The sequence below is a fragment of the Bos indicus x Bos taurus genome, chromosome 6 (assembly GCF_003369695.1).
Source record: "Bos indicus x Bos taurus breed Angus x Brahman F1 hybrid chromosome 6, Bos_hybrid_MaternalHap_v2.0, whole genome shotgun sequence".
NCBI lineage: Eukaryota > Metazoa > Chordata > Mammalia > Artiodactyla > Bovidae > Bos > Bos indicus x Bos taurus.
This window is the reverse complement of record NC_040081.1, coordinates 97,671,138-97,694,152: the sequence shown is the minus strand read 5'-3', so window position 1 is coordinate 97,694,152 and position 23,015 is coordinate 97,671,138. Positions and strand designations below refer to the sequence as shown.

The 23,015-nt window shown below is 47.0% G+C and overlaps 1 protein-coding gene across 1 annotated transcript in view; it reads left to right on the top strand.

The window, feature by feature from the left end:
* The first annotated feature begins 16,561 nt into the window (after window positions 1-16,561).
* The window catches only part of HPSE (heparanase), a 47,569-nt gene continuing 41,115 nt past the window's right edge, over window positions 16,562-23,015 (top strand). Inside the window, 1 exon segment of the mRNA XM_027544919.1 lies at window positions 16,562-16,921. Within this exon segment, the coding sequence (XP_027400720.1) occupies window positions 16,665-16,921 (257 nt within the window). The 5' untranslated portion in view covers window positions 16,562-16,664.

The window sequence follows — 23,015 nt, the reverse complement described above, 5'->3', positions numbered from 1 at the left end:
TGATCAAAGTCATTATAAGCCTGCCTAGTATTCAAGGGAAGAAGCATAGAGCTTCACCTTTCTATGGGAGGATGGAAAGGTCAAGTTACAGAGGACATGTGGTTTGGGAAATACTGTTACTTCTATATTTAGAAAATAAAATCGCATCCCCATCACCCAGCTTCAGTAACTGTTCACTCAGGGTCAATCTTGTTTCATCCACACCCAAATCCTCCTCTGGCTGAGTTTTATTTTGAAGAAAATAGCAAACATCATATCACAGTAACCATAAACATTTCAGCATACACCTTTAAAAGATAAAGATTCTTGAAAAATAGCCACAACGCCACTGTCCTACTTAAAAAAAAAAAAAAATTGACAACTTGTCTAATATCATTAGGTATCCAGCCTATATTTCCCTAATTGCCTCACAAATGTTTTAAAACAAAGTTTCTTTGTTTGAATTGGGATTGGAGTAAGGTTATTTCTAGCATTTTTGGATAGATTCTTTAGTATGAATGCACATTTGGCCTGCATATGTCTGAAGAACTTCGGATTGAGGATAAACATTTGTCTCTAGGTGCAGCCACTGTGAAAAACAGTATGAATGTTCCTCAGAAAACTAAAAATAGACTTGCCATATGATCCAGCAATCTCACTCATAGGCATAAAACCCAGAGAAAACTATAATTAAAAATGATGCCTGCACCCCTGTGTTCGGAGTAGCGCTATTTATAACAGCCAAAGCATGGAAATAACCTAAATGTCCATCGACAGATGACTGGATAAAGAAAATGTGTGTGTGTGTGTGTGTGTGTGTGTTTAGTTGCTCAGTCATGTCTGACGATTTGCAGCCCTATGGACTGTAGCCCACCAAGCTCCTCTGTCCATGGAATTTTCTTGGCAAGAATACTGGAGAAGGCTGCTCTTTCCTACACCAGGGGATCTTCCCAACCCAGGAATCAAACCCTCATCTCTTGCATCTTCTGCAATGGCAGGAGGATTCTTTATCACTAGCACCACCTGGGAAACCCCAAAGAAGATATGGTACACATACACAATGGAATACTTCTTAGCAGTGGCGCAGATGGTAAAGCGACAGTCTACAATGCGGGAGACCCGGGTTCGATCCCTGGGTGGGGAAGATCTCCTGGAGAAGGAAATGGCAACCCACTCCAGTGGGTTGCAAAGAGTCGGACACGACTGAACGACTTCACTTCACTTATAAAAAAGAACTAAATAATATCATTTACAGCAACATGGATGCAACTAGAGATTGTCATACCAAGTGAAGTAAATCAGAAAACCAAATACCATATGATATCACTTATATGTGGAATCTAAAATATGGCACAAATAAATCTATGAAACAGAAACAGAATCATGGAAAGAGAGAGTAGACTGGTGGTTGCCTAAGGGGAGCAGGTTGAAGAAGGGATGGAGTGGGAGGTTGGGGGGAGCAGATGTAAGCTTTCAATGTGTAGAATGGATAAACAAGGTCCTACTGTATAGCACAGAGAGCTGTATTCAATTTCCTATGATAAACCATAATGGAAAAGAATATGTGTGTGTGTGTCCATGTATAACTGAATCACTTTGCTGTACAGCAGTAATTAACACAACATTGTAAGTGAACTGTACTTCAATTTTTTTTAATGTAAAAAAAAAACAAGGTTTGCCTCTATCACCACACCTAATGATTTCCCACCTAGTTGCAAATGAAGTAAGTTAACAAGACCCAAGTTTCTCAGCCATAGTGTTTTCCATTTTCTATTCATTTTATGAATAGATGACAAAGTCTAATGCAATATTCAAATAATTGCACAATCATGCCCAAATAACTGTTCAATGAGTGTTGTAGAAGCCACTGACCATCCAGTTCATTGAGCATTCCAACATGCACTTTGGCCACAATCTGCATGCAAACAATTACCATTACAAGGCCCAAGTCACCAGCACTAAATCAGTTCCACCACAAGGCCTGTTTCCTACACAGGCCACCTTAACTCCTTATCTGGAGTCAACAAAGCAGGCAATATTTCCACTCCATTTCATAGCACTTATTTCTTAAGAGAGCCCCAAGCTAGCTGATTGCTCAGTCACTAAGCTATGGTATTCTCCAGGCAAGAATACTGGAGTGGGTAGCCATTTCCTTCTCCAGGGGATCTTCCCAACCCAGGGATCAAACCCAAGTCTCTTGCATTGGCAGTTACCTGGTGCCTGGACCCAAACCAAGAACACAATAGATAGTGAATGCTACATGTAACATGGGATAGGACACCTCCTCCCTATCTCCTCAACTACTTCCCTATTTCCAGGGCATTTGCAGGAAATTTCCTCTTCGCCCACGTTTGCACTGTTTATACTGTTTATAGAACCAGAGATAACAATGAATAATGTCCCACTTAATTCACTTCATTGTGCTTTTTTTGGCATGAGTATAATAATTATCAGGGTCTTCCAGGCTCTTCCAGCTTCCCTGGTGGCTCAGATGGTAAAGAATCTGCCTGCAGTGCAGGAGACCCAGTTCGATCCCTGGATCAGGATGATGCCCTGGAGAAGGGCATGGCAACCCACTCCAGTATTCTGGCCTGGAGAATTCCATGGACAGAGGAGCCTGGTGGGCTACAGTCCATGAGATCACAAAGAGTTGGACACCAGTGAAGCGACTGAGCATGCATGCACGCCCAGAGCCTTCATCATCCCAGAGATAAGTGACCAAAATTGAGCAGTCTGTTTCCTCTGGGGACCTCTGAATAAATCCTCAGCTCACACTACAATAACCTACCTGGTTACCGTGAGTGACCACTGCGACTTATAGGTCCTTATTCTAGGAATACTTCCTGCTTTCTCTGACACCCCTAGGCTTACTTCCTGGCTCCAAGTACCTACTTTCCTATAGACATAGAGTGAAATACACATTTACAGGTATACATCGACATAAAGCTCATAGAAACAAACTGGGAACCTAGTCTAGAGCTGTAGAGAGATGCACATCCATGTTGTACAAACAGACATCCACCCAAGAGTGGAAACAGAATATCTACAGTTTGCTTTTTAAAATATAAATCTAGGACTCTCCTGGTGGTCAGTGGTTAAGAATCTGCCTGCCAATGCAGGGAACATCGGTTCAGTCCCTGGTTTAGGAAGATCCCACAGGCTGAGCCCACAAGTACAATGCTACAATTACTACAGTCTGCATGCCTAGAGTCCATGCTGTGCAACAAGAGAAACCACCGCAGTGAGAAGCCCAAGCACTGCAACTAGAGTGGAACTCCCACTTGCTGCAATTTAAGAAAGCCCCATGCAGCAGTGAAGACCAAAATTCAGAAAAAAATTGTAATATTATATAAAATATAAATCTTGTCATATCACATCCCTTCTCTGCTGCCAAAAGCTTGAAGCCCTTCCAGTGCCCCCTCTAGCCCCATTGCTACAGGGATATTTCAAGGCCCTGCAATGCCAGTCCCCGCACTCTCCAGTCCAGCACCCTCACCCACGCACAAGCCATCTCCTTGGCCTCGAATGCTTCCCACTCCCCAACTTTGCCATGTTGTTTACTCGTCATTCAGCTTTCAACTTAAGTTTTACCTCCATTGGAACAACCCCACCCACCCAAATTCAAATCTTTCAACATATGCATGTAAAGCACCATGATCATCTTTGAAACATCTGCCACACTTGCAGTTTCACTTCTGTGCGATTTTTATTTTTAATACCATCTGCCTCCCCAGGGAGACTGAGAGTTGCAGAGCACAGGGACTCCTTCTGCTTGCTGCTTCCTACTGCCCAGCCCAGTGCTTGACATGTTATAGGCACCCAATACATCTTTGAGGGGCTTCCCAGATGGGGCTAGTGGTAAAGAACCCACCTGCCAATGCAGGAGACATAAGAGACGCAGGTTTGATCCTTAGGTTGGGAGGATCCCTTGGAGGAGGGCATGGCAACCCACTTCAGTATTCTTGCCTGGAGAATCCCATGGACAGGGGAGCCTGGTGTGCTACAGTCCATTGGATTGCAGAAAGTTGAACACAATATGCGACTTAGCATGCATGCATGCACAACTTGGAATCACTAGATGAATTAATAAACATGTAAGAGCTCCTTGAAGAATAACATATGCTCAGTACATGTTAACTTCCTTCTTTCCAACCTCTGGCATATACTTGCTTTTAGTTTCTCTTTGCTTTATACTACAGTGGGATCACTAAAATTTTTTTTAAATTTTGGTCAGTCTTAACCCAATAACTGAAAACAACACAGTAGCTGTGTACCATGCTAGTGGTAAAGAACCTGCCTGCCAATGCATGAGACATAAAGAGAAATGGGTTCCATCCCTGGGTTGGGAAGATTTCCTGGAGGAGGGCACAGCAACCCACTCCGGTATTCTTGCCTGGAGAATCCCATGGACAGAGGAGCCTGGCGGGCTACAGTCCATAGTGTTGCAAAGACACGACTGAAGTGATTTAGCACGCATGCACCACAATCTGAAGGGAGCCACAAGTGCCTGAGAGATTGCTCTCACTAAGGGATTTCTGCAATAGGAAAATCTTAATTTTTCTAGACAGAAAAGTGAAAATATTATTTTCTGATGATGCTCTGAAATCAGCTGTTGTCCTACAAGTGTTTGCAGTTGTAGACCCTGGTAAACCTTCTGTGAGTCCCTAAAAACCCAGTGTCACAACTGAAGTCAATCCAAGGTCACACAGAAATGATGCCCCTCCATAATTATTGAGATTCACATGTACTGGTCCTAGTTTATTTGAAGGTTTTTATTTCTAAATCATGATCATCACAAAATTTGGGAGTCACTGAATCTGGGAGAAAATAGGGGGAAATCTTTGGACTTAGAAAGCTGGGTCCAAATCTACTTTATAAGATTATTGTGAAGATTAAATGAATCATAATAGTGAGTACTCATCTCATGAACACGTACCTCATATTGCATATGGAGCTAGATTGTGTTACATGTATAAGCTTAGCTAAGTCTCAAAGCAAGCACTGTGAACTATGCATTATTATACCCAGTTTCCCAATGAGGAAGTTGAGGCTCTGGGAAGTTGAAAAACTGGCCCAAATTGCACCCTCCCAAATTGCAGGGCTACGATGCTTGTGTTGGGTTGGCCAAAAAGTTAATTTGGGGTTTTCCGTAAGACAGGGGTTCACAAAAAACTCCAAACGAACTTTTTGGCCAACCCAATTAAAGCACTCTAGCTAGGATGTATGTAAGCTGGAAAGAAGTCTAATTATAAAGTGTCTCTGAAATGACAAGATCTATTAATATCACCATACAGCTTCCCTCCCGTGTGCCTGTATACTCTTATGTTACTAATATATTTTTATCTGGCATAGTGGATCCAACCGAGATCAGGATCCAGGAACTCATCGGATCTCAACCATCATTTATGAAGTCAGTTTTCTTCACTTCCTCATTTATGTTTTCCCAGTTTCCATATTAGTAACTCACATGTGGACCACAATGACCCACATCTCAGGATGTCACGAGAACTTACTCTTTAGGAAACTTGCAATGATCAATTTTTCAAATTGCCCAAATATTCCAGAGAAACCGGTGTGACTCTTGCCTCATGACAGCAAGGGCATGGGTGAGGTGGGGTGGTTGTAGAAGCAATGTCATGACAGAGGCAGAAAAGGAGCCCAGACATCTGCTTTTCCACCTCCATGTCTGTGGCCATATGATCTCCTGGGAACTAGGTGCTTATGCAGGAATTTTTTTCTTATGGATTGCTGAAGGATATAAACCTGATTCAGATTGCAAAATTACTAAGTCACGGATACATACATATGTAAAATATCCAAACTGTAACCTTCCTCAATTAACTATACATTTAATTTTTAATGAGAATTTGGAGGCCCAGTGGATAGGACTTAGAACTTTTGCTACTGGGGCCTGGGTTTCATCTATGGTTGGGGATCTAAGATCTTGCAAGCTCCGTGGTGTGGATGAAAAAAAAAACTTCTAAATTACTTAAGAATAGACAGATCTGTGAAAATTAGATACAAATTTCAGAATAATTCATTTGTACTTATTGCTTTATTGGAGGCACAATCTAAGCAGAAAATTCTAAGGGTTTTAATGTCATTTGCTTACTCAACGTTGATTGATGTGAGGGTGATTTGAGCTTCCATGAATGCAGTAGTAGTATAAACCCCATCTCTGGAGTTTATAATCCAGCAGGTGAGGCCAACAGGGAAGCAATACTAACAGATGTGGTTTGAGTTCTATCAAGTTCAGGATGCTGTGAGAGTGTGTCATGGGGAAATTCAGCTGCCTGGAGATTCCGGCAAAGAGTCTTTGAGGAAGTTAACATTTCAGCTGAGACAGGCTGCTGTTTCCTCTGGGTTCTATAACTGCTTTCCCATGCGGATTCTGACACTTGGAAATGTCAATGTCTCAGAGCTTGGGTGCTCACATGTAAAATGAGGATAATACCCACTTATTGGTGTTGTGGGAGTAAGTGAGAAGACAGGTAAAGCATCTCTCGCGGTACCAGGCGCAGGTAAAGCATCTCTCGTGGTACCAGGCGCAGGTAAAGCATCTCTCACGGTACCAGGCGCAGGTAAAGCATCTCTCGCGGTACCAGGCGCAGCCAATCCCAAGTGCACGGCTGGGTTTCCCAGGTGTGCCCAGTCACCTCCAGCTCTTTGCAACGCCATGGACTGTAGCCAGCCAGGCTCCTCTGTCCATGGGATTTTCCAGGCATATATACTGGAGTGGGCTGCCATTTCCTCCTCCAAGGAATCTTCCGAACCCAGGAATCAAACCCAAGACACCTGCATTGCAGGCAGAATCTTTACCACTGTGCCGCCTGAGAAGACCGGTCCATGGAGTCACAAAAAGTCCAACAACTGAGCAGGCACCACGCAAGAACCACCACGCAAGTGGTGCTTGTTATAATGTTGTAGCCACATGTTCCAGGAAACAAACTCACTCAGAAGGACAATGCAGATAGTGGAGTGCAGTTTATTACACCAGTGGGGCCAAGGTAGAGTCTCCTCTTAGCCAAGGACCTCGACCAGTTTTTGTGAAAACCTTATATACCCTAAGTGTATGTGCCCAAACCCACTTCCCCAAATTCCCTGAAACTAGTCTGAACAAAGGAAAAGAAAGATTCAATCAAAGTTAACCCATGATTCATATGCCTTAAGCGTAGGTAGTTAACAGTGGACAATTATCAATAGGACTGTGGTCATACCCCAATAAGTATAATAGAATGTATGATTCTATTCGGTTACACAGATAATTAGGGTATTCTTTTAGGTGAGGGTTCCAGGAGCCTGGTTTTCTAGTTGGTGTGTCGTTTCCATAGATACTGGGCCATAGCTCAAAATCCACAGTCCGGCCCAAGATGGAGTCCGGCTTTCAAGATAGAGCCTGTTCTGTTTCCTCCTTAAATAATGAATTATCAGTGTAGGGATCAAAGGGAAACTGAAGAAAAATTTGGCCGACAGGTAAAGATAAATGCATCAGGAGGAAACTTGGCAAAGGATCCACATTCAAGGGACAGTCGCTACCCCTTATTTGTAAGGGTTTCAGTTCAGTTTAGTTCAGTCGCTCAGTCGAGTCTGACTCTTTGTGACCCCCATGGACTGCAGCACACCAGGCCTCCCTGTCCATCACCAACTCCCAAAGTTAACTCAAACTCATGTCCATTGAGTTGGTGAAGCCATCCAACCATCTCATCCTTTGTCATCCCCTTCTCCTCCCGCCTTCAATCTTTCCCAGCATCAGGGTCTTTTCCAATGAGTCAGCTCTTCGCATCAGGTGACCAAAATAATGGAGTTTCAGCTTCAGCATCAGTCCTCCTAGTGAATATTCAGGACTGATTTCCTTTAGGATAGACTGGTTGTGAAGGAGGAAACAGACAGAGCTGGACTCCATCTTAGGCCTGTTCATGCTGATCATGCTCAGCCACCTCTCCAATGGACTCTGAACTCTGTGCTTAGTGCCTATGGAAACTACAATAGAAGGATAAGACGCCCTCTGGACAGGGGAGTCTTGAAGATCACATCCAGGTTAGTCATTGCCTAAGAGAAAACATACTCTAATCACCCCTCCCTGCCTCCGGACAGGTCATAAATTCTTATTGATTATTAACTGTTTGAACACATAACACATGAATGATGGGATTATTGTGATTGTATTTACCCGTCCTTTGTTTTATGTAAATCTCAAGGAAATTGGGGTGGTGGGTTTGGACATGTACACATGGGGTATAAAAGATTTTCACAGATGCTGCTCGGGGTCCTTGGCTAAGAGGAGTATAATAAACTCTCCTCACCGGTATAATAAACTGCACTCCACTATCTGCATTGTCCTTCTGAGTGAGTTTGTTTCCCGGAGTGCGTGGCTGCAACATTTGGTGCATGGGCCAGGAAACTCCTCACTTTGAGGGGACAGGTCTCATTTGAGGCCACCCCGTGGCTTTGTGGCTTGAATCTCCTAGAGGGGGGAAGGCGCCTCACCCCTCTGGAAGAATTCAGCCTTTCAACGCCCGGTTTCTTCGCTTTGGCAGGTAGTGAACGGCAGCAAGAGAACTGAGTGCTCAGGTGAGGAGGAACCCACCCGGCAGGGTGGAAGAGGGGGCCTGATCACCCCCCTGGGAGGGACTAGAAGGGGCACGGACCCACAGGGGCCTGGAATAGGCAGGCAGCAGCGATTGCTTGGTACACAGGTTGACGAGTGCGCTCGGGTTTAGGAAGGAAATTTGTGAAGGTCATTTAGGAGGTGTGTCCACGCTGTCTCAGGGAAAATTATTACCAGCGATAGCCAGGGGATTTTTAGGATAGAAAACTGGTCCTTGTATTCTCGTATTCTGCCCTCCCCCAGGAGGTGTCCCATCTGTTGTGAAATTTTTGACTCCCTCGGAATTGTCAGGCTAGAAGGAGGAGGATACATAAGCGAGAATGAATTGGCTTTTCTGGAGACGGCTTGGGATATAGGATATTTAACCCATTTGTGTTTTCATCCACACCTGATCAAGCCCACCAAGGCAGAACGGACTTTAAGGGAGAAACAGTCTTGGACCACGTGGTGTTCTGGTTCGGCTGTGCTGACCTGCAGGTGAAGACACGCCGATCCCCCTTCTCCCTCTGGGATCTGGCAGGTAAGGCTCTTCTCACCCCAATTAAGAAGGAGGCAGAATGGCAATTTAAGTGTCATTGAGTGGAAATATCAGAAGTACATAGGGTACTGAGAACTTCATAGAACGAAAAAGAAAAGTAGAAGAAGGTCCGAGAAGGTAAGCAAGATGGGAGGAAGTGAATCTAAGGCAACCGTATTGGAGTGCATGATTAAAAATTTAAAGAAGGGATTAGGAGGAGACTATGGGGTGAAGATGAAGCCTAACCGCCTCCACATACTCTGTGAGGTCGAATGGCCCCCTATGGGAGTAGGATGGCCACCAGAGAACACCATGAACTTACAAATAGTGGAAGCAGTCTAGACAGTAGTCACAGGAGAGCCAGGACACCCGGATCAATATCCATATACTGACTCATGGCTAGGGTTAGCTCAAGATCCTCCTACTTGGACAAGGTTCTGTATCCAGAAGGGAAAGGGGAAAATATTAATGGCACAAAAATTCACTGATGATAAAAAAGGAAATTCTACAGGATTTGGACAAGGACGACCTGACCCCTCCCCCATACTGGATAATGACGCACCTGCCTCCCAGTGCTCCACCATGACCGGAGGCCGCCTTAATGCCCCATCCAGGGCCAGGTGAAGTCCTGCAGCAGCTGTTGCTCCTCTGCCAGCTCTCCCCGAGGTTGTAGAGCCGCCACCTTGGCAGGCTCCGATTCCGGTGACAGAAGCCTCTGGCCAACACTTCCAGGATCCAGCTTCAGCTGAACTGCCCAAGCTATACCCCCACCTCTCCCGGTAAGTACTGACAAGAGGGGGAGGGAGATGTTGGAATTAAGCAGAGACTGCGCTCTGCCAGAGAGCCGGAGGGAACGAAAGAGAACAGACAAGAGATTTGCAATGCTAGCTGCTGCTCCAGGAAAGTCTATCTCGGGCCCTCCAGAAAACCTCATCTGCCCCAGGGACAGGACAGTCCTTTCAACCGGTCCCAACGGAGGCCCTGGACCCCGTTACAGCCAAACCAGTGTGCCTGGTGCCAAGCTTTTGGCCACTGGAAGAATGAATGCCCTAAGGCAAGGAAGGAAGAGGAAGCTCCCGCAGTTGTGGGGCTTGCTGACTTGGAAATTAAATAGGGCTGCTGGGGCTGAGATATCAGGTCCCCGAGAGCCCATGGTAACCTTAAAACTGGGGGACCAAAACATTGACTTCATGGTGGATACAAGAGCAGAACTGTTAGTAGTAACAAAACCTGTGGCACCACTGTCCAAAAAGACTACCACTGTAACTGGGCTATCGGGAGAAGTGGTGATTAAATCATTTTGCCAGCCCAGAAAATGTCAGATGGGGGGCACCAAGTGATTCATGAATTCCTCTACATTCCTGAGTGCCCAGTACCCCTGTTGGGAAGATACTTGTTCTCCAAACTAGGAGCACAAGTGACTTTCTCCCCTGAGGAGAGGCTCACCTTCCGGATGGACACTATGACTTATTTGCTGTCTTTCTCAATACCACCCCAAGATGAGTGGAGGTTGCATGAGCCTCCAAAGGAAGAACCGGCTGGGCCAGAAGAGCGTGAGAGAGAGCTAACTCAATTATTCCCTGAGGTCTGGGCAGAAGACAAACCCCCCTCCCCCCAGGCTGGCTAAACATCAAGCCCCAGTGATAATAGAACTCAAAGCAGGCACCATCCCCCTTAGAAAGCGCCAGTACCCACTACCGATAGAGGTCTGGCCAGCATACTGCCCTACATCAATAGATTGAAACAAGCGGGCATTCTAGTAGAGTGCCAGTTGGCTTGGAATATGCTGATCCTGCCGGTCAAAAAGGAAGCAGGACAAGACTATAGGCCTGTACAGGATCTCAGGCTAGTCAACCAAGCTACTGTGACTTTACACCCCACTGTTACAAACCCCTATACCTTACTTAGCCTCCTCCCGCAGAGGCCTAAAGTTTATACTTGCCTAGATCTCAAGGATGCCTTCTTCTGCATACGCCTCGCCCCAGCGTCACAGCCCATCTTTGCCTTTGAATGGGAAGATCAAGTCGGGGGCACCAAACAACAGTTCATCTGGACTCCCCCACAAGGGTTTAAGAACTCCCCAACCATCTTTGGGGAAGCCTTGCTTCTGACCTGAACTCATTCCATCCGGAAGAGTATGGATGTTGGCTCCTACAATACGGGGGTGACCTGCTGCTGGCTGCAGAGACCAAGGGAAAATGCTAGAAAGGAACAAAAGCACTGCTCCAGCTGCTGATGGAAGCAGGTTACCAGGTGTCGAAGAAGAAGGCCCAGATCTGCAAGGAGGAGGTAAGGTATCTGGGGTTTGTTTTAAAGGACACAAGGTTCCAGACCCTAGTTGGGTCCTATATACTGATGGCACTAGCCTGATAAAACAAGGACAATGGCTGTCAGGTTAGCCAAAGCGGAAGGGGCCATCAAAACTGAAAAGGGATGGTGGGAATTGCCAAGTGACAAATTATTGGCACCAGAGGAGCTGGCACACAATCTGGTAAGCCAAACACACCAAGCGACCCACCTAGGCCATGCTGCCTGCTCACAGGTTAATGCTGCCTCTCGGGTATTCAGGCAAAAACCTCCAGGTATTCAGCTGAAAGGCACGCTGCCCTTTGAACACCTGGGAGTGGACTTCACTGAAATGAAACCTCACCGACTACCATTACCTGCTGGTCATGGTATGTATGTTCTCGGGATGGGTAGAAACTTTTTTACCTGGACTGAAAGAGCATCAGAAGTAGCCTGGTGCCTGCTTAGGGAAATAGTTCCCAGATTTGGACTTCCTACCAGCATTGGTTCAGACAATGACCTGGCTTTTTTTATGGTGGCTCAGAGGTTAAAGCGTCTGCCTCCAATGCGGGAGACCTGGGTTCAATCCCTGGGTTGGGAAGATCCCCTGGAGAAGGGAAAGGCTACCCACTCTAGTATTCTTGCCTGGAGAATCCCATGGATGGAGAAGCCTGGTAGGCTACAGTCCACGGGGTCGCAAAGTGTCGGACACGACTGAGCGACTTCAGTTCAGTTCAGTTAGTATAACAAGTAAGCAAAACTTTAAACATCAAATAGAAACTGCACACTGCATATAGGCCAGAATTCTGAGATGGTGGAATGAACCAACCAGACATTATAGAGACTCTCCAAGTGGATCATAGAGACTGATTGCTCCTGGGTGGACTTGCTTCCGACAGCTTTGCTCAGACTCAGGATGACCCCACAGTCCCATGGCTCTTCTCCCTATGAAATTGTGTATGGCAGGCCCCCTCCCATAATAAAACAGGTGTCAACAAATTTGCCTTCGGTAAGGGGGGATAGGATTTCACAGCAGATGGAACAGGGTAAGGTAATAAATCGGGTAACTAAGTTTGTATGAGAAAGGGTGCCATTCTCCCTTGGGGAACAGATTCATGAGTTTACGCTTGGTGACCAAGTATGGGTCAAAGATTGGAAACATGATTTGCTAGCCCCTTGGTGAAAGGGCCCTTAACCCCTACTGCAGTTAAAGTTGCACGTATTGTCCCTTGGATCCATCATATGAGGGTGAAGAGAACATACCACGCAGACCCAAAAAACGCTCAGTGGACTGCACAGAGGGACCCCGCTGACCCTCAAGAGACTAAGACCATCCTTAAGAAGAAGGAATAGAAGATCCTGGACGAGCCTCTTCAGGATGAAGCCACACAATCAACTCCTGCTGCTTGCCCTCATCAACGTGATTTTGAATTTAACTTCCGTTTCAACTCAGGACAATGTTTTCATCTCATGGGCACATTCCTACGCAGACTTCCACAACACTTCCAACTGCTGGATATGTAGGGCTATGCCTCCGTAAGTGATGGATGGATTTCATTGGTGGGTGTCACTGCTCTGCTAAGGAGATTTTAAACCATTCTGCTCTTTTCTGGGATGACAAAAAGAGACTTTCCTCTCTCTTGTCAATCATAACCTCTCCTTGCTCTCTTGGTGTAAGACCTACAGTCAATAGACTTGGGTCATGCTGTTACATTTGATATAAATGCCAGTGGAACAAAAGCCTAAACTACAACAGTTCAGTTCAGTTCAGTCGCTCAGTCGTGTCCGACTCTTTGCGACCCCATGAACCGCAGCACGCCAGGCCTCCCTGTCCATCACCAACTCCCGGAGTTCACTCAGACTCACATCCATCGAGTCAGTGATGCCATCCAGCCATCTCATCCTCTGTCGTCCCCTTCTCCTCCTGCCCTCAATCTTTCCCAGCATCAGGGTCTTTTCTAACGAGTCAGCTCTTCGCATCAGGTGGCCAAAGTATTGGAGTTTCAGCTTCAACATCAGTCCTTCCAATGAATATTCAGGACTGAATTCCTTTAGGATGGACTGGTTGGATCTCCTTACAGTCCAAGGGACTCTCAGGAGTCTTCTCCAACACCACAGTTCAAAAGCATCAATTCTTCCGTGCTCAGCTTTCTTTATAGTCCAACTCTCACATCCATACATGACTACTGGAAAAACCATAGCCTTGACTAGACGGACCTTTATTGACAAAGTAATGTCTCTGCTTTTTAATATGCTGTCTAGGTTGGTCATAACTTTCCTTCCAAGGAATAAGCGTCTTTTAATTTCATGGCTGCAGTCACCATCTGCAGTGATTTTGGGGCCCCAAAAAACAAAGTCTGACACCGTTTCCACTGTTTCCCCATCTATTTGCCATGAAGTGATGGGACCAGATGCCATGATCTTAGTTTTCTGAATGTTGAGCTTTAAGCCAACTTTGTCACTCTCCTCTTTCACTTTCATCCAGAGGCTGATTAGTTCTTCTTCACTTTCTACCATAATGGTGGTGTCATCTGCATATCTGAGGTTATTGATATTTCTCCTGGCCATCTTGATTCCAGCTTGTGCTTCCTCCAGCCCAGCATTTCTCCTGATGTACTCTGCATAGAAGTTAAATAAACAGGGGGACAATATACAGCCTTGAGGTACTCCTTTTCCTATTTGGAACCAGTCTGTTGTTTCAGGTCCAGTGCTAACTGTTGCTTCCTGACCTGCATACAGATTTCTCAAGAGGCAGGTCAGGTGGTCTGGTATTTCCGTCTCTTTCAGAATTTTCCAGTTTATTGTGATCCACATAGTCAAAGGCTTTGGCATAGTCAATAAAGCAGAAATAGATGTTCTTCTGGAACTCTCTTGCTTTCTTGACGATCCAGCAGATGTTGGCAATTTGATCTCTGGTTCCTCTGCCTTTTCTAAATCCATCTTGAACATTTGGAAGTTCACATTTTCATGTATTATTGAAACCTGGCTTGGAGAATTTTGAGCATTACTTTGCTAGCTGTGAGATGAGTGCAGTTGTGGAGTAGTTTGAGTATTCTTTGGCATTGCCTTTCTTTGGTATTGGAAAGAACACTTTTATAGTCCTGTGGCCACTGCTGAGTTTTCCAATTTGCTGGCGTATTGAGCGCAGCACTTTCACAGCACCATCTTTTAGGATTTGAAATAGCTCAACTGGAATTCCATCACCTCCACTAGCTTTGTTCATAGTGACGCTTCCTAAGGCCCACTTGACTTCACATTCCAGGATGTCTGGTTCTAGGTGAGTGATCACACCATTGTGACTATCTGGGTCATAAAGGTCTTTTTTTGCACAATTCTTCTGTGTATTCTTGCCACCTCTTCCTAATATCTTCTGCTTCTGTTAGGTCTATACTATTTTTGTCCTTTTTTGAGCCCATGTTTGCATGAAATGTTCCCTTGGTATCTCTAATTTTCTTGAGGAGATCTCTAGTCTTTCCCATTCTATTGTTTTCCTCTATTTCTTTGCACTGATCACTGAGGAAGTCTTTCCTATCTCTCTTTGCTATTCTTTGAAATTCTGCATTCAAATGGGTATGTCTTTCCTTTTTTCTTCTTAGCTTTTCGCTTCTCTTCTTTACCCAGCTATTTGTAAGCCCTCTTCAGACAGCCATTTTGCTTTTTTGCATTTCTTTTTCTTGGGGATGGTCTTGCTCCCTGTCTCCTGTACAATGTCACGAACCTCCGTCCATAGTTCATCAGATTCTGTCTATCAGATCTAGTCCCTTAAAACTATTTCTCACTTCCACTGTATAATCCTTAGGTATTTGATTTAGGTCATACCTGAATGGTCTAGTGGTTTCCCTACTTTCTTCAATTTAAGTCTGAATTTGGCAATAAGGAGTTCATGACCAGCGCCACAGTCAACTCCAGGTCTTGTTTTTGCTGACGGTATAGAGCTTCTCCATCTTTGGTTGCAAAGAATATAATCAATCTGATTTCGGTGTTGAACATGTTGTGTGGCTTTACGTCCTGAGTTTCAGATGTTGGAACATGGAATACTTCAATGCTCTGCTAAATACTGTTTTCATGAGAAACTGATAAGAAATGTTTGGAGTTTTGATCTATTTCCAGGTGTAGGTTAGCTAATGCCGAGGTCAGAATTTTTTCAGGCAAAAGTAAGATGACTGGGAAACAGCACTCCGGCCAGAGAACACACAGTTCATCAGATTTTGGCAAGCTGTAAGGGCTTCACTCATAGCTCAGTTGGTAAAGAATCCGCCTGCAATGCAGGAGACCCCCGTTGGATTCAGGCCTTGGAGAAGATTCGCTGGAGGAGGGATAGGCTACCCACTCCAGTATTCTTGCGCTTCCCTTGTGGCTCAGATGGTCGGGAGACCTGGGTTCCATCCCTGGATTGGGAAGATCCCCTGGAGAAGGGATAGGCTACCCACTCCAGTATTCTTGCGCTTCCCTTGTGGCTCAGATGGTCGGGAGACCTGGGTTCCATCCCTGGATTGGGAAGATCCCCTGGAGAAGGGAAAGGCTACCCATTCCAGTATTCTGGCCTGGAGAATTCCATGGACTGTAGAGTCCATGGGGGTCTCAAAGAGTCGGACACAGACTCAGCAAATTTCACTTTCAGTGGCTCAGCTGGTGAAGAATCCGCCTACAATTCAGGAGACCCCGGTTTGATCCCTGGGTCGGGAAAATCCCCTGGAGAAGAGAATGGGAACCCACTCCAGTTATTCTTGCCTGGAGAATCCCATGGACAGAGGACAGAGGTTCCTGGTGGGCCCCAGGCTATGGGGCCCCAAAAAATGGGACACGAAGTGACAGGCAAGTGTTCCAAACGCCAGACGAGAGTGAAGCGATGTATGCTCACTGGAGGCTTTAGTTGAAGTCAGAAGCCCCGTGGGCGCCACGGGGAGGACCTGGAAGGAGGAACCACTGGCCTTTTCGCTAACTGACTTCATGCTTCAGGGAGCCAGGTCCGGCGTGCCCAGCGCTCCTCCCCCAGAGCTCCCCGGGCCTCCCGGACGCTTGGCTCTGGGCCACGTCCGCACCCTTCGAACGGGTGTGGGTGATTTCGTAAGTGGACGTGACACAGCCACCGTGGGGGAAAGCGTACCGGGAAGCGGGAGTGAGCCTGGAGGCGGGCGCGGTGGGAGGGGTGAGGGGAGGAGGGAGACAGGGAGGACCGCTGAAAGGACGCCGCGCCCCCGGCGTGAGGAAGTGCACAAGGTCTCGGCGCTGTCTGCGCGAGGCCGGCTGCAGGGGCGGCCAGGTGAGCCGGGGATGCTCGCGTGCAGGAAGCCGGGGATGCTCGCGTGCAGGAAGCCGGGGCTGCGGCCGCCGCTGCTGCTGCTGCTGCCGCTCCTGGGGCCGCTGGGTCCCTGCTCCCCGGGCACCCCAGCCGCAGCCGCGCCGGCCGACGACGCCGCAGAGCTCGAGTTCTTCACCGAGCGGCCGCTGCACCTGGTGAGTCCCGCGTTCCTGTCCTTCACCATCGACGCCAACCTGGCCACGGACCCGCGCTTCTTCACCTTCCTGGGGTAAGTGCGGGCCTGCGGGTCCCTGGCCTCCTCGCTCCTGATCTCCTGACGTCCACGGCCGGCCCGCCGGCCACTCCTCCTCTCTTTACTCCGGGACCTTCTCACCTTCTGTCTCTCCTTTCTCTCTCTCTGTCTCTCCCCAGCCACCCCCGCTGCTGGGTCCCCCGAACCGCCCTTTTCCGCCTTCATTCATTCAGCAAGTGGTGCCTGAGCGCCAACTGACGGCTAGATATTAGGGGAGACATTGAGAAAAGAAACTTTACAACTGCCCCCAGAAACTTGCAGGCAGGAGGGTACCCACCAAGCGCACCTGGAGGGCTTTGAGCGCTTGAATTTGCTGCCCAGTGTAGGACAAGTAACTCTGTGCCAGGCTCCAGTCTCTTACACGCTGGTAGTGTTGTAGCCACGCGTTCTGAAAAAGAAACTCACTCAGACGGACAATGCAGATAGTGGAGTGCAGTTTATTACACTGGTGGGCCCAAGGCAGAGTCTCCTCTTAGCCAAGGACCCTGACCAGTTTTTCTGAAAACCTTATATACCCTAAGTGTACATGTCCAAACCCACCTCCCCAAATTCCCTGAAACTAGTCTGAACAAAGGAAAAGAAAGATAAAATCAAAGTTAACCCGTCACTCATATGCCTTAAGCCTAGGTAGTTAACAGGGGACAATTATCAATAGGCCTATGGTCATACCCCAATAAGCATAATAGAATTTATGATTCTATTTGGTTGCACAGATAATTAGGGTATTCTTTTAGGCAACAGAGAGTCTAGGTAAGAGCCCTGGGCTCTTCCATCCAGGGGGCCTGGTTTTCCAGTTGGTATGTCTTTTCCATAGATACTGGGCATATAGCTCAAAGTCCACAGTCCAGCCCTAGATGGAGTCCCGCTTTCAAGATGGAGCCTGTTCTGTCTGTTTCCTCCTTCATTCCCTCCTCTTGATGCTCTTAACTCATAGTATGAGCATCATTCATAGGGCTATATTGCACCCTGACTCTCCGACCTCTAATTTGGGAGAACGACATCAACCTTTGGGTTACAAAGTTCATGATACATTGTAAAATAAGGGTCCACAAAGCAGAACTATCAAAGCAAATATAACCGTGGTAAATATAGTTTTCCACCAGTCACCCTTCACCCAAGATAGGACCGAAGTCCAAAAAGGAAGATTATCATCAGATGTAACTTTTACCTGACCTTTCATGTCATCTAGGGTGGCTCATATATAGCCAGATAAACTAGGAATATATAGACAACATTCAACTTTAATTAGAGCACAGGTCCCTCTTTGTATGAAACTATGTTTAATCTCAAGATGATACCAGCAAATCCTTGTACCAGCAGTTTATCGTAGAGCTTCACCTCTTTTTCTTCTTTAAGATGATCTTGGTTTCACGGGGATCATCGGGGTCCTTTTGTGTAGTCCGCTCGGCGTCCTCCGAGTCTCGTGGTATGCTCTCTTCACCCTCATGTGGAGGATCCAGGGAGTGACACCTGCAACTTTAACTGCAGTAGGGCTGCTAAGAACAACAGTATATGGACCCTTCCAATGTCGGGCCAAGGAGTGGTGTTTCCAGTCCTTGACCACACCTGATCCCCAGGCACAAGTTCATGAATCCGTGCCCCAAGGGGGAATGGCACCCTTTCTTATACAAAATTCGTTACCTGATTTATTACCTTGCTCAGTTGTTCCATCTGCTGTGAAATCTCATCTCCCCTTACATGAGGCAAATTTTTTATTATTTTTATTTTACCTGTTTTATTATGGGAGGGGGCCTCCCATACACAATTTTGTATGGAGAAGAGCCATGGGACTGTGGGGTCATCCTGAGCCTGAGCAGAGCTATCAGAAACAAGTCCACCCAGGAACAGTCAGTCTCTAAGATCCACTTGGAGAGTGTCTCTTTAAGTGTCCGGTTGGTTCCTTCCACCATCTCAGAACTCTGGGGCCTATATGTTGTATGTAATTTCCACTTGATGTTTAAAGTTTTGCTTACTTGTTATACTAAATCAGCTACAAAAGCCAGGTCACTGTCTGAACCAATGCTGGTAGGAAGTCCAAATCTGGGAACTATTTCCCTAAGCAGGCACCGGGCTACTTCTGATGCTCTTTCAGTCCGGGTAGAAAAAGCTTCTACCCATCCCAAGAAGGTACATATTATGACCAGCAGGTAATGGTAGTGTCGGTGAGGTTTCATTTCAGTGAAGTCCACCTCCAGGTGTTCAAAGGGCAGCGTGCCTTTTACCTGAATCCCTGGAGGTTTCTGTCTGTGCTGAGAGGCAACATTAACCTGTGAGCAGGCGGTGTAGTTCTGAGATTTTGTCCTGCATAGGGAAGAGAGTCAGGGAGCCAAGAAATATTTTCCAATTTGCTCTTCCAGTTTATCACAGCCTAGATGGGTTGCTTGGTGTGTTTGGCTTACCAGAGTGGGTGCCAGCTTCTCCAGTACCAATAATTTGCCACTTGGCAATTCCCACCATCCCTTTTCAGTCTTGATGACCCCTTCTGCTTTGGCTAGTTGGTTTTGGGCTTCAGTGTATTTTGGAGAGTCTAGCGTTACCTGAGGTAGCTCTGCCAATATGAGAGCTTTAACAGGGGCTTCTCTTGTCACCCCCAAGCCCTCGGCTGCTTGTTTAGCGGTCTTATCTGTCAGTCTATTCCCTAAGCCCGGCGGGTATCCTCTTTTTGACGTCCTCAGCAGTGTATGACTGCCACCCTTTCTGGTTCCCAGGCAGCATCTAATAGGGTCTTAATTTCTTCCTTATTTTTAATATCTTTTTCACTAGCTGTCAAAGGCCTCTCTCCTTATACAGAGCCCTGTAGTGAGGCAAAAGCATGCCTGGAGTCTGTGTAAATGTTTGTCTTCTTACCTTTTGACAGCTGGAGGGCCTGGATTAGAGCATATAGTTCGGCCTTGGAGCGGACCAGTGTGATGGCAGAGAGCGAGCCTCTACGATGGTTTCTTCCGTGACTACTGCATATCCCGACAGTCATTGTCCTTGTTTCACCAGGCTGGTGCCCTTGGTGTACAGGACCCAGTCTGGGTCCGGGATTGGCTGGTCTCTCAAGTCAGGTCTGCTGGCATATTTCCTTGCAATCATGTGAGGGCCCACCTTCTCCCTCAAGAAAGAGAGTGGCCAGATTCAGGGCCTGACAAGGCTCAGTAGTAACATGGGGGTTCTCACATAACAGTCCCTGGTATTGAGTAATCCAGGATGTTGACAGCCATTTATGGGGGTCGCCTCGCAGGAGAGTGTTGACCTCATGCGGGACTTTTATGAACAAATCTTGACCCAAAGTCAGCTTAGTTGCCTCCCGGACCAGTAAGGCAAATGTAGCAACTGTCCATAAGCACCCCAGCCACCTAGTGGCAACATTGTCCAGCTGATTAGAGATAAGTCACAGGTCTGTCCTGTGTCCCCATAGTCTGGGACAATACTCCCATAGCCACCTTGTCCTTTTCAGTCACATAAAGAGTAAATGGCTTAGTGAGGTCTGGCAGGCCCAAGGCGGGTGCTGACTTAATTGTACCGGGTTTGAGTTCTATTACCAGTGGGACTTGTTTTGCAAATCTGGGGTGAGTTGTCTTCCACCCAGACCTCAGGGAATTGTTGAGTTAACTTTCTCTCTGGACTGTTTAGCCCGTTAGGTTTCCCTTCCCGGAGATCGTGCAACCTCCATTCATCTTGAGGGGTTACTGAGAGGAAGAGTAATAGGTGGTTGAGCCCACTTGAACTGTGGGTCTTTCGTTGGGGGAAAGGTCACTTGTGCCCCCAATTTAGACAGCAATTCTCTTCCTAACAAAGGCACTGAGCATTCAGGGATGTATAAAAATTCATGAGCCACTTGGTGTCCCCCATCTGACATTTTCAGGGTAGGTAGAGACACAAAGGCTGCATTTATCACCATCTGAGACCCAACAGCCTCTGGCTGGGTCTGTTGGCGTATAAAGTCTATAAGGTGGCATAGTCTTTCGCAGAACTCAGAGGGTGATTCGCTTTCCTTTCCTTTGAATCACTTCGGAGGGTTTTGCGATACTCATAGTTTTTCAGGCCCCCCTCTTGAGACCTTGTAAAATAGTCACCCAATATCTTTCCAAGTGGCCCCTCCTTTTTTCTGTGTTACAGTCCCAATTGGGCCTCTCATCGAGAGTGGCTAATTCTGCCCACCGCTGCAGGTATGCAGTACCCTCAGGTGCCATTTCTCTTAACCATTTTTTGGCCTCAGTTAGGATCCTGTGTCTTAAAAAAAAAAAAAAAAAAGGATCCTGTGTCTTTCCTCAGTGCTGAGAAGGGAGACTAGTAGTTGGATTATGTCATCCTATGCAGGGAGGTGGGTTCGAAAAATAGTCTGCATTAGCCTAATCGTGGCTTGTGGCTCCCCCGAGTACGGTGGAGCGTGTCTCTGCCAGTTTAATATATCCGCAGAGGAAAATGGCTGGTAATACTAGGTTACAGGGGGCTGATGGTAGTGCCTCTTTCGTCCTGAACTGGAGGCTGTTGTAGCTCTCTGAGGGGCATCTGTAGTGGGGTTCTTTCCCCCTGTTCCTTGGCAGAGCACAGCCTCTGTCTAATTGCTGTGTTTTCTTCCCCCTTCCCATCAGTACTCACCGGGAGAGGTGGATGCAATCTAGGAGGTCTAGCTGAGGTGGAATTCTGGGGGCATTGACCAGAGGTCTCCATTGCTGGGATTGGAGCCTGCCAAAACGGCGGCTCTATGAACTCCGGGAGAGCGGGTGCAAGAGCAGTGGCTGCTGCAGGAACTTCAGCTGGCCCTGGATTGGGGAGTGAGGCAGCCTCCGGTCCTTGTGGAGCGCTGGGAGGCAGGCCCGTCATTATCCAGTATGGGGGAGGGGTCAGGTCATCCGTGTTCAAATCCTGTAGAATTTCCTTTTTTATCATCAGTGAATTTTTGTGCCATTAATATTTTTCCCTTTCCCTTCTGGATACAGAACCTTGTCCAAGTAGAAAGGTCTTGAGCTAACCCTAGCCATGAGTCAATATATGGATATTGATCCGGGTGTCCTGGCTCTCCTGTGACTACTGTATAGACTGCATCCACTATTTTTAAGTTCATGGTGTCCTCTGGCGGCCATCCTACTCCCATAGGGGCCATTCGACCTCACAGAGTATGTGGAGGTGGTTAGGCTTCATCTTCACCCCATAGTCTCTTCCAAAACCCTTCTTTAAAATTTTAATCATGCACTCCAATACGGTTGCCTTAGGTTCACTTCCTCCCATCTTGCTTATCTTCTAGGACCTTCTTCTACTTTTCCTTTTTGTTCTGTCTACGAAGTTCTCAGTACCCTATGTACTTCTGATATTTCCACTCAATGACACTTAAATTTCCATTCTGCCTCCTTCCTAATTGGGGTGAGAAGAGCCTTACCTGCCAGATCCCAGAGGGAGAAGGGGGATTGGTGTGTCTTCACCTGCAGGTCAACACAGCCGAACCAGAACACCACGTGGTCCAAGACTGTTTCTCCCTTAACTTTTAAAGTCCATTCTGTCTTGGTGGGCTTGATCAGGTGCGGGTGAAAATACAGATGGGTTAAATATCCCATGTCTCAGGCCATCTCTGGAAAAGCCAATTCGTACTCCCTTATATATCCCCCTCCTTCTAGCCTGACAATTCTGAGGGGGTCAAGAATTTCATAGCAGATGGGACACCTCCTTGGGGAGGGCAGAATACGAGCACACAAAACCAAGTTTCTTCTCCTAAAAATCCCCTGGTAATTGCTTGGTAATAATTTTCCCCAAGATGGCGTGGACACCACCTCCTAAATGACCTTCACAAATTTCCTTTCTAAGCCCTAACACACTCGTCAACCTGTGTACCAAGCAATCGCTGCCACCTGCCTATTCCAGGCCCCTGTGGGTCCATGCCCCTTCTAATCCCTCCTGGGGAGGGGCGGTGATCAGGCCCCCTCTTCCACCCTGCCAGGTGGGTTCCTCCTCACCTGAGCGCTCAGTTCTCCTGCTGCTGTCCACTACCTGCTAACATGAAAGGTCCGGGCATTGAGAAGCAGAATCCTTCCAGAAGGGCGAGGCGCCTTCCCCCCTCTAGAAGATTCGAGCTGCAAGGCCGAGGAGT